At 36.8% G+C, this 12,726-nt stretch overlaps 1 protein-coding gene across 1 annotated transcript in view; it reads right to left on the bottom strand.

The window, feature by feature from the left end:
* Nucleotides 1-8,490: 8,490 nt before the first annotated feature.
* ofcc1 (orofacial cleft 1 candidate 1) overlaps nt 8,491-12,726 on the bottom strand; it is a 131,156-nt gene continuing 126,920 nt past the window's right edge. The window contains exons 22-23 of the mRNA XM_028435121.1: nt 8,919-9,045; nt 8,491-8,822 (exon numbers count right to left, since the gene is read on the bottom strand). Of these exons, the coding sequence (XP_028290922.1) occupies nt 8,758-8,822; nt 8,919-9,045 (192 nt within the window). The 3' untranslated portion in view covers nt 8,491-8,757. The remainder of the gene's footprint in view (nt 8,823-8,918; nt 9,046-12,726) is intronic.

Here is a 12,726-nt window from a genome sequence, read left to right as displayed (position 1 = left end):
AGAAACCGAGCCAATCAGAAAAAAACACCAAATCTCCTACGCCAAGCAGTGTCAAAACAAACATGGCGCCCGCCTGGATATATCATTGAAACCACAACAAGAAGAAGCTCTAAAACAGTAAGTCTGTACCGTACTACACTCTGTTAAAGGAAAAAGATCTACGCTTGTCACGCTATTGTCCGCTCTTCACTTGATTGGATACTCTGCGTGAGTTTGTTCCTCTCCACTCAGCTCCCTAGAACTCAAACGCTTTATGAGCGCTTCCAGACTAATCACCTGTATTAAACATTGAATAATACAAGGAGATTAAAATGGATTCCATGCTAGGGGGTCATGCCCCCCACCCCATGGACTCTGAACTGTGGAGTGAAACACTATAAAAGAAAATAAAGTCATAAAGTCAAGATGTGTTTTGCATCCGGAGCAGTCTGCTGTGAAGGAAGCTGAGAACCACGATGGAACTTGTATAGCTTTACATGTATCAGAGTTATTGATTACGACATGTATCAGAATATTTTTGATTATGTGAATAAATCAAGTCATCTGTGTGAGGTGATGAAATAAAGAAATTGACTGATGTCCAGGTCATTGGAAACACCAGCATTAAAAGATCTACACTGACAGTACCATCATGTGGCCTTAGCAGAAAGCTAACGTTCAAGCGTGGGACAAAATATTTTTATCAGTAAAGACATTTGCCGATGGGTCAATAAGTTGAAGATCATTTGATCGAGAAAAAGGATAGAAAAAGTTGAAATAATTGGCACTCAAAAGTTGGTTTTGATCTCCGCTGTTAAAACTCTCTTGACATTGTAGGAAAGGTGTTGCACATTGCATTGTGGGAAGTGGAGTTCCGTAGACAGATGCAGAGACGTATTTTTCATTCATTCTTAATGTGAATTCTTATGTTTCTTCGCCAGACAAAGAGGACAGTAAGCCCTAAAAATTCATATTCACTTTTGTTTTGCTGCAACTTTCAGTTTGTGAAAACACCAGAAATGTGTTGTGTCTACAGGACTCTACATTACAACTTATCCAAAAATGTCAATATACAACAGTGTTTACGGGGGACATGGCAGCTTTAAGCACTTGCTTTGTTAATTCTAGTATTCTCTGCTTGGCGGCCATTTTGGATCAAGATGAAAAATCACAGATTGTAGTTTAGATTGTAAAGAGTCGTCGAGAGGCTTTCTGCAGAGCTGCATGATGGCACCATCATTGCCGTAGTTTGGTTGAAGTTGCTGTGAGATGAAAAGATGAAGGGGGGTGGAGGGGTGGGGGGTAGTCTCAGTGAGAAGAAGCTGGGCCCAGCTGCCTGGCATTAAGCAATGACCTCTGCATAATGAAAGATGGCGCCCACTCATTACAAGGTTCCACACTGTGACAAGATTTACATATTCATATGTTTTTCCTCCCCCCTGCCCCTCCCCAAAGTTATTTTTTCCAGTGAGCAGGACATCTGCCTCTCTGACATTGCTCGGGTAGAAGGAAAATAGCATAAATATGTGAGTTGAGATACACACAACCCACATCCAGATGCCACTGAAATATGGTGCAATGTGGACCTGATCACATACCCCCAAAGTGTGTGTTTTCTACGGCTTAAGCACCAGGACATCATGTTCGGGGTCAGCGGAGAAGAATACAGCTGGAGCGAAAACAACCTGACAGAGGTCGAGACTGTATATCTGTTTTGCATATTATCTTTTTCTAGCACAATGTCGCTGTAGCTCTGCTGCTGCGGGATGTTTACATCTAACTGGAAACCATATGATGGCACAAAGCAGGGAAACAGTAGAAGTAAACCAACGCTTTAATTCACGAGGAACTGAATATTCCTGAAGATCAGGAGAGTTTTCCTGCACAAAATATACAATTATGTCATTAGTGATACATTCACAATCCCCAGAAACATATGGGGCACCGATTGTAAAGTTGCACATGCTAAAATAAACATTTTATTGCAACATTTAGCAAAAAAACCACATTGAATGTGTGAATTATTTTTTGGTTACTTTTGACCAGATTTACAGCATTATTTGTGAAATTTGTGATATTTATTTTCTCTTAAAAATACAACATCAATGTTAAATCTAAATCTTCAATATTAAATCTAAATATGAATGTTAAATATAAGTTTAAATTTAAATCTGAATGTAAATGTTAAATTTAAAAGTTGAATGTCAATGTTAAATGTAAATGTTAAATCTAATTGTCGTGGGTGGAACTAAATATTTAGCTAATGTGCAAACTCACCAAAAGTACCAACATAAAAGCTCATTTTGGATAATTTTCATTGTAGCTAAATATTTAGTTTCACCTGTGACATTTAGATTTAACATTTAGATTTAGCTTAAACAGCCTACAGGAGAATATTGAGAGTTTTAAATTCACTTTTTCCCTCAATTAAAATGATGCCTTTCACTGTTTTACTGATACATTATTTATTGTTTTTACCTTTTTAGGCAGTGGTGGCCTAAAGGTTAAGGAAGTAGGTGGCTGGTTCTAATCCACTGTGTGATCTTGAGCAAGTGAAAAATTTAAGATTCTTAGTGTCAATGAGACTCTGCAGGTTTTTGTCTTTACGTTTATACTGCTAAATTTAGTTTTATGCTTGTGTTATCATTTTTTTTTTTTTTATTATTACTATCATTATTGATACTCAATTGGATTGTTTTTTAAATGTTATTTTAAATCTGTATTTCTTGGCTTATTTCACTGTATTTTTACTTAGCAAATGACTTGCGTTGCATCCTAAACTTGTGTGGGTCAGGTGTTGATTTTACGATACGGATACAATATAAGTTCATTTTATTATTCTGTTCAAAGGCCATCAGGTGCACAATACCCAGGAGTCATCTTAAACTGGCAAAGAGGATATTGTCTCGCAGGTAATTTTGGAATTAAAGCTGTAATTGGGTCTTAGAAATTTGGCCAGACACAGTCCAAGTCTGACAGAATTTGTGCATCTCTCTCACACAAATACAAACCTTATTAATCCTGGATACACTGCAGCATAGGTGTATAAATTGCCTAAAATAATAACTAAATAAGTACGAATACAATAGCTGAAAATGACGTTGGTAAAAGTGAAAGTCCCTCATTAAAACTCACTTGAGTAAAACAGCTCACATTTAAGTATCTTGTGAAAAAAAAGTACAAGTAAAAGTATTTTTCAAAGTGATAAAAAAAGTGAGCTAAATGTTCATGCAAACGTGAACATTTAATGAATGAAGTGTCTGCCTGAGATATTGATTGATATTGGCTACAAAGAGCAACTTCTCTGCTTTCAGAAACTGGTGGCATTTTTCTGACAAGCAAATATGAGCAGATTTACCATCATTTAAATGAACGTGTTCCCCTTGATGCATTCAAGGTCCCTGGGAAACCCAGACAATTTGATAACGAGGTGGCAAAAATAAAAGTAAAGAAATAAAAGTATATTTTTGACTTTTAAATGTAGTAGAGAAAAATCTAAAATAAAGTACAAAGCATCAAATTATATTTACTTTGTTACCATACACCTCTGCACTGCAGTGCAGTTGGATTAATGGATGAATAGTTGGAAAGAATGTAGTTAAAGTTGTTGTTATCAAATTATTACAGCAGCTCTGATTTAGGTCTCACGTTTCTACCGGTGAAACTAAAACAACAACAATGAGCACAAAAGCAAAGGGAGAAAAATTCAAAAGTCTTCATCAAATGGAACATTTTGTTTTATGCCTTGAAGTCCAATCATGAAAAAAGGTTGAAAAAGAATAAGAAGAAAGGAGCCAAAGTGGGAATTTCATTCCCTTTTATTTAGTTGAGCAACTATAATTCAAATGAACCAGGCTGAGCCGCGCCCGCCAACCGTGCCCCGAGAGTTGCCCGTCCCAACGTGCAGCGCAACCCTTGCCGCAGCATTTTTCAATACAAACTGTTTTATGTGAACACCTCAAGCTGAGGGCTACATAAATATAGAATTAGACAAAGCGTTATTTTTTTTTTTCCTTTTTATGTTTTATTTTGCCCCTCGTCGTCTCTCGCTGGCTGGTAACATCCCCGGGTTGGGTTTGGCTCTGAGCAGACGCAGGCACTTACTTCAAAAAAGTTGCGGCCCACTTCTGATAGCGATGCAAAAATTAAAAAAAAGCTTTTCTTTTAACTTAAATCAGCAAATGTGTGCAGACCTGGCGGCGTGCTTTCTTCCCTTAGAAATAATTGCTTCCAGGGTTCAATTTGCATTTGAAATTGTGGTGAATTGGTGTTTGTCCTTAACAATCAAATATTTGAACCGTGGTAATACCTTTGCCCCCGTTTGTATCTGCACTAGTTTTGTCCCAGTTTGAAAACGCAACACAGGGTCGTGAATTTGATCGTTCACCTGCTGTGTTTAAAATTCTCCCAGAACTAAAAGAGTAGCCGGATGCAGATTGTGAGGTTGGACAAACAGAGAGAAGAGCTTCCTGTCATCTTTGAAAAGCAGCCCCTCTGCTTAATGTTCATTAGGGGCTGATTGAATTGGGGGGTGTAGCACTGTCACGGTTAATGGAGTGAGCTCTAATTGGAACAGATTAGCTCTATCGGCCATGGCCAGTGTCACAGACAGACAGACAGACAGACAGACAGGAGGCTGCACAAAGCTAATGCATTTGAATGTTGTCCATAAATGCCTAAATCTGCTTTAAATTTCCCTTTTTTTTCATCACATAAATACAAAGTTGTTTCCTCACGGATAGTCAAATCCATGAGCATTTGCTAAAAAATATATAGAACAGGGATGTAACTCATTTTAGTTCAGGGACCAAATACGGACCAGTTTGATCTCAAGTGTAAATGTACTTACAGATCCTTGATATTTAATTTAGAGAAATAATTTGAGGAAATTTGATTCAGATAAATCTGAGATTAAAACGGACTGCAATATAAGCATGGGAAATGTGCAACTTTGTATCCATGTGTAATTTGAGGGGTTGAGATATCTACAACTAAATTATTTTATAATATATACAACACGTCATTTTCACTTTCTCATGGGGGCCGAATTAGAGGCTCTAAAGTGCCAGATTCGGCCCCCGGGCCTTGAGTTTGACACACGTGATATAAAAATGTAAAGACATTTTTTTACTCTGTTGGAAACTTTTGCGCATTGCATTGTGGGATGTGGAGTTCCGTAGACGGATGCATAGAAGTGTCTTTTCTTCATTGTAAGTGATTTTTGGTGTTTCTTCGGCTTTTAAATCTTTTAATTCTAACTTTTTAAATCAAGGGTAAATACAATTCGATTTGACACTACTTTTAATTAAACAGTCACATCTTTTAAGTCGATATTATCCTGTTTTGATTTAATCTGTTTTGACTTTTCCTCATGTTTGATTGTAGTCTGCGATGCTTGTTCTTTGTTTTGTGTAAACCACTTTTGAATTGTCCTGTATATGAAATGTGCTACATAAATAAACTTGATTTGATCATTTTGTTCTTGTTCGTTTCAGGCATTCCCCATGATAGCACCTCAGTCCGCAAGACATTCAATTTCGGTTGGATCCGGGTCTTTCTGTGTAAAACTGAAAAACAAACATCTTCCATTGTTTTGCCACAACTTTCAGTGAAAACACCAGAAATGTGGAAGATTTTGGAGACGCAAACACAAGAAAACACAGTCAAAATGAAGTAAAAACACTTCTGCAAATCGGGGTGAGTGTACCCCTAGAATGATGACAGAAATGTACTTGATTAGAAGAAATAGATAAAACTCTAAAAATAAATATATTCAGGAGGCAGAAAATAATGTTTCTCCCACTTATTTTCCAGATATAATCACTCATCATTCCATCATTATGCTCTATAGTTGTTTTTTCAGTATTTCTAGCAAAATGCTGTAGTCAGACAAAGAGGTACTTGAGCCAAAAAAGTTAGAGAGGACTCCACATCCCACAATGCAATGTGTGAAACTTTTCCCATCATGTCAATAAAAGAGTGTTTACAGTGGAGAAGGAAACAAACTTTAAAGTAACAATTTCAACCTGTTTTATTTCAAGCAAATATCATTGACATATTGATCTTTGAGGCCTTCTCTAACCCTATGGATTATTAACCTTGCCTGCAAGATGGATTCTCCTGGTGTTCACAAACACCAGAATCCATCTTGTACTGTTCCCATCTTTGCCTTTCAAATTCGAACTGAAACCAATCATGAGGCAGTGTTGTGGTTTAGGGCGGGATATCCGGGTGTGATGAAGGCAGAAGCGCCGAAGCAAAACTGGTGCATGCGCAGTTGCGGGGTGAGTAACTAGCTGGGCTAACGCTATTAGCATAGCTCCGAATCAAAATAGAAAGATGTGGACGCAGGAGGGTGGTTAACGTGCCCCCCAGCAGAGGGATTCTTGTTGTTGTTGTAGCAGCGTCTGAGGCGCATGCCAATGACAACATCATTTGTTACCGTGTGATTGGACAGGCGCTTCGCCCAATCAGCTTCAAGCATTCTGTTCATGTCCCTCCCTGGTTCCGAAAGGATTTGCAAGACCCTGACCCAGATTGATGTGGAGAACTCGATTTAGAGGGAGGGGCTACACATCAATCTGGCTCTTGCAAGATTTATGGATTATAGGTGCAGAGTAAACGTGCTATGTGTGAGTCCATATGCACTGTGCACCGCAGCCCGGGGCTCGACCCATGATGGTTCCAGGGGCCACTTCAATGCCAAAGTAAGGTGATGTGTGCTTGCTAACGACGAGCCCAAATGGCAGTCAGGACTTGATCCGTAATGGCCGTGCATAAAGGAGAATCATCATCAATGAAAATGACAGGATATTAAGATCTGATTTTAGGGGCGCTAAGGCTTTAGTGTGATAGGTTAGCCATCTATTAAACCTTTAAAGCCCCGGCCTTTCACCGGCATCAGCCCTGATCTCTATATCCCTGCACACTGTGCCGGAGACACATGCTAATAAGCTCACAGCCTTTAATTAAGCAATATGTGTAAGTAGGCGGCCATTACAGCCTGATTTGTGATCCACTCCATTATGCTAAGCACTGGCTAGCAGACACATATTCAATAGAAATTCAGCCAGCCGGAATATTATCCTGCTTAATGTGAGGCCAATATTGATATTTTATCACACGTGTTCTGATTTGGAGCTTTGGGGAATCTTCATATTTCACTGTGTGCAAAACAATGAGCGATATCCTGAGAATGAGCAATGAGGCGTTTATTAGAGTTGTACTCAGGACTAAAAAAATCAGTAAAAACCAGCAGCATTAATTTTTTAATTTTTAGTTTTATTTTAAAAGGAATTCTCCACTGATTTTACAAATACGGCCTAAAACCTTTGGAATTTCCTTATCAGAAGATCTATGCCTGACAAAACGCATCATTTTGCACCATATTTGTTTCATTAACTTTTGAAACTGGGACTACTTTACCCTGTGCGCTGCCATGTTGAAATCTCTTCTTCATTGCGTTTATGAAACAGCAGAGATGGAACTGTCGCCCCCTGTAGTCACAGATTTTTTCGACTCACGGACTTTGTTTATCAATTTTCGGGAAACAAAAAGGTTTACATCAACTTTTTTTTTTTTTTTTTTACCTTTTACTGATTTTTAAAGCATCAGAAAGCAGCACAAGTTGTCATTTTGACTGAATAAGCTGCTAAATGATCCTGAATGCTTCACCTCACATAGAACATCATCAATGACACCATTTCAACAAGGCAGTGCACAGACTGTCAAACGGTAAAGTAGTCCCATTTTTTAAACAAATATGGTTTTTTTTAAGCATAGATCTTCTAATGAGAACAATAAAAGGTTTTAGGCCACATTGGAGGATCCCTTTAAATCCATTTTACGAACAAGAACAAGGAAAATATCAATTTATGGACCAATTTCTTCAATGAAATTAATGCAAAAAATAAAATAAAAATCTTTTAACCTTCCTATTAACACGTTTTAAATTTGCCTCCAGAAAATTATTTTGAGAAAGTTGTTGACCGAGTGTGTCAGACACTGTTTATTATCCTTGATAATGAACTGTTGGCCTCTTCTCTAGGGTATTTCCATGGTTAATCAATTGTACCAATCAAATTAGGAAAAGTCATGAAATATGAAGCAGAATAACAGAATAAACTTTATAATTTTTTGATTTGGGTCAAATTGACCCAAAGGATAATAGGACGGTTACAAACCACGGAAGAATCCAGAATTAAATTATTCCCATCTGAGGTAACACTTTACTTGAAGTTGTGTTCATAAATGCTGACATTACGCTGTCATTATTATGATATTACGCAGTCATTAGCATGAATAAGGTATCATGAAGTGTCGTTCTTTACCCTAACCCTTTGTTATCTTAATCCTGACCCTGAACCCTAACCCTAACCCCACTAGATCCCTCCACCTAACCCAGAAAATGCCAACAGAGCAATCACAATTCAGCAAAAAACACTTAATGACAGCCTTCATGACACCTGTCATTAGCATGAATAAGGTGTCATAAAGGCTGTTAATAAGTGTCATTCTTTACACTAACCCTTTGTTACCCTAACCTTAACCCCTACCTAACTCCACTAGATCTCCACTTAACCCAGGCAATGCCAACATAGCTCCAAAGTTGTCATAATTTAGCGAACAACACTAAATGACAGCCTTCATTTCACCTTATTCATGCTAATGACAGTGTAATGTTAGCCTTATGTATAAAACTTCAATTAAAGTGTTACCATATCGGAAAATAAAATGTTTACCAGGTGAATGAGCGAATTTTAAATCTTTCTTCAGAAATCACCTGGTGAGGTCAAACCCAGAGCCACACCCACTTTCCCCTGCTGGCTCCACACGATTGGACCCTGAGGGATACAATAAAGACATAGAAGAGGTGGGTTGACCCAGGTAACCGTGCACATGTGATCATCAGTGTGTAATAGCATGATGTTTACACTCACGGCTAAATATTTGTCTTCGTTTCCGTGGCTGCAGTAAAGTGCTCCCCCCTCCTTTGTCCACTCTGTGATCGACTGTGCAGGTCTGACACAGGCTGGACTTCTCAACCCCGTCCACGTCACCAACCACCTGAACAACAAAGAAAATCCCAACCAGACATTATAAACCGAGCACACACTTTGAGTCGACCCCCGGGGGGGCCGACAAGCACCAGGGTTGGGGGTCAATTACATTTTCCAATTACAATTACGTCTTCAATTATCTATGTTTGATTATAACTTAATTACGATTAAATTAAAATGATTATTTTCCCCTGAAATTCAATTACAATTACATTCTCATTTACTAAAATTCAATTACAATTATTATTATTATTATTATTATTATTATTATTATTATTATTATTATTATTATTATTATTATTATTATTATTATTATTACTGATGTTCTTTTTTTTAATAATTGTTAAGCTATAGAACAGTACCATGGTTCCCCAGTTTTGCTTTTAATTGAATTGTAAATTACCATTTTTATAGAATTGTTATGCCAATTACAATTATAATTCAATTATCTGAACTTTTTTTTATTGGGTTTCACATTCTTACATATATTCTTCTTAATGTACATACAACCCATTTTTGTAATTTTTCAAACACGAAAACATCACACACTATATACCCCCCAACACACACACACTATATATATATATATATATATATATATATATACAGTATACACACACACACACAAATAAGAATAAATAAAGTAATAATAATTTTAAAAAAATTATACATATATAAACACATACATTTACACAATAATAATAATAATAATAATAATAATAATAATAATAATAATAATAATAATAATAATAATAATAATAATAATAATAATAATACCAAGACAACAAAATTATATCAAACAGATAAACAAAGATAAAGTAAACCCAGTGTAAATACACAGAAATATTATGTACATTTAGATATACAAATGAATTTCAATTATCTGAACTTGATTACAATTCAAGTACAGTAAAAACACCAACATACTTTTCCAATTGCAATTACAAATATAATGATGTCAGAATTATGATTCATTATTTCACAATTACAATTATAACAACCTGACGTGCATCGAGCGTCACAAAGTACAGCTTGAACTGCTATTTTTCCTCCAGGCCTACAAGTCTCTTCCTCCGTTCTGGTGCTCAGAGTGAAGTTGGAGGAAAAAGCAGAAATGGAGACTTTATATGACACACTACCTCTCCTCTCCTCATCTCTTCCCACGGGGGAAACAGCTTGCACAGCCCTGCGTTGGCCTACTTATGTGCAGCGATAGGAAACGCACTGTGAGTCTCTGGTGGATGCCCGTGATCAAATGATAAACCCTACATGTGTTTAAAACGGGAGCTGAATGTGAGCGACGTTACCTAAGTAGTAATCAAAAAACAAGGAGTCGCAACGAAGTAGGTTGTCTCGTAAATTACACAGAGTGAGCAGTGAATGGAAGGAAAAGGAACATGAAAAATGTTCCGCCGTGCGCTCCTTAATCCAAAACGAGTATAAACTTGCAGGATAATTGCACGCTGCTGTGTACTTTTGGGGAAGTCCTCCTGCTAAGCAGATATGGCTGCCAGCATAAAAACAAAGACAGGTGGCAAAAATATGGAAAACTGACAGAAACGTGACAAGAAAAGAGGGAAAAGTGACTAAAATGAGCCAAAAGCAGTCAAGAATGGCAAAAATATTGACAAAAGAAGAGGAAACGGGTGGTGTATAATCATAACAGGTAGCTTAAATGAGCAAAATGTGGCAAACAATAGTGAAAAAAGCAAAACGTGGAACAAAAAGAAGCAAAAAGTTTGGGAAAAGGAAACAATTGTTATTTATTGTGCAAAAGGTAGCTTATTTGGATGAAAAGTGGCAAAAAATTGTTAAAGAATTGACACAAATGTGTCAAAAATAACTTATTAATTAGGAAAAATGGATATTTATTGGCAAAAGGAAACAAAAATCTGAAAAAAACTAAAAAGTGTCAAATTTTTGGGAAAAGGGGCAAAAAGGGCACAAAGGAAATTAAGTGAGAATCACTGATTTAATAACAGCTTCATCATGGTTTTAGTAAATTAATTTAATAAACTAAATTGGGAGTGGACTGTTGCGCTACCCTTAGAACAACCTCACTTTTTATTCTCCTCATGCAACATGTAGCACGTATAGCCAAGGACAAACCAAGCTCGCCCTGCCACACGTTCAGAGAAACACAGCGCACACACACACTCACTTCCTGTACAAATCAAATTCATTTTTCTGAGGGCTGCTGATGACCTCACGCTAAATCAAGCTCAGGTCCTCAGCGGCAATCAGAACGGCAGCAAAGTAATTAGAAAAGAGGGGTAGGAGGGAAGGATCGAGTTGGTTTGTCAATTAATGTTGCTTAAAGGTGTTTTTCCAAAGGTTAACTTCTTCATATTCTCTGCATGGTGAATTAGGTGGATTGGGGTCCAGCGAGTGGTCCTCACAGTGGGCGGAGTCATGAAAAGGCAGGGGGGGAAAAAAGGTCAAGTGTAATGAGAAATTTGATGATGATTATTTTCCTTTGCTTTCTATTGACTGTCGAATATTATGATTGTACTTTTTTAAATGTTAGCTTTTGATTGTTGCTGTTCCGGACCTGAATAGTAACTAAAGCCCTAAACCATTTTTTTTGAAAAAAAGAAAGTATTTGGTATGACGTAGCATTGTTGATTGATTCTTGTTCAACTCTTAACATTTTAGTCCAAAGATAAACAAGAAATAATCAACAAAGTATTTCAGTTATTGCTCTCTATGGGCTGAAAACCAACTATTACAATTGAAATTTGATATTGGCTGAGAATGGTGTTTCACGAAGTTTTAATTGTTTTTTTTTCTAGTTGGCTCCGCCCCTCCAATAACAACTAGAACCTGTCGACTGGAATCTGTGGTGAGTGGGTTCTGTTCTGGCGGTTTGGATGAATAAGAAGGAGTAAAGCTTTAGGGTTGCTGGTCAGATGCGGACACAGGGTTTATTATGTCAAAGGGATTTTGGGGAACAGACCAGTCTGGAATCTCAGGGGTGCTCTCAGGGTTATGTATGTTGCTGATAGCGGTAGTTAAAACAGAGCAGAGCCTCCTCAGGCATAGAACTTGGTGTGCTATCAGTGTACGATGGTATCTGGCCTACTTAGGACAGTTTAACCAAAACTGACCAGGAGAGAGTTCTGTAATTACATGTAAATCCTCTATTTTGTTAAGATATATATATATATATATATATATATATATATATATATATATATATATAAATTACAGAATGAGAAAAAATCGATTTGGCAATAATTGCAATATTTCACCGCTCAATTATCCTATCGATCCAAAAAATGTCTACATCAATTTTTATTAATAATGTTTTTAAACAAAAAATAAATAAAAATAAGTTAATAAATTGCGCTAACGTATGCATAGCATGTAAACGCACCACATCACACCGTGTTAAACTACCTCACTCCTCAATGCATTTTAGCTTGGAAGTTGATTACACTTTATTTTCATGAGACATATTTTCCCTTTTATAGATGTATGCGGTTACTTTTTATTTTTTTAAAGAATTTAAGAACTTAACAGAATCAGCATCTGTTGTAGAAGCAAAATGTACACTTTTTTGAAAAATGTAATTTGACAATTTGGTAAATATACCGCTTGTTTTTTATTTTGGTACTTGAATTACCATTAGTTACCATTTACTTGTTCTTGCAAGTTTGAAAAAATACAATTATTATACTACTACTAA

The sequence above is a fragment of the Gouania willdenowi genome, chromosome 20 (assembly GCF_900634775.1).
Source record: "Gouania willdenowi chromosome 20, fGouWil2.1, whole genome shotgun sequence".
NCBI lineage: Eukaryota > Metazoa > Chordata > Actinopteri > Blenniiformes > Gobiesocidae > Gouania > Gouania willdenowi.
Note: the sequence above shows the minus strand (reverse complement) of the source record. Positions and strands in the feature narration are given on the sequence as shown.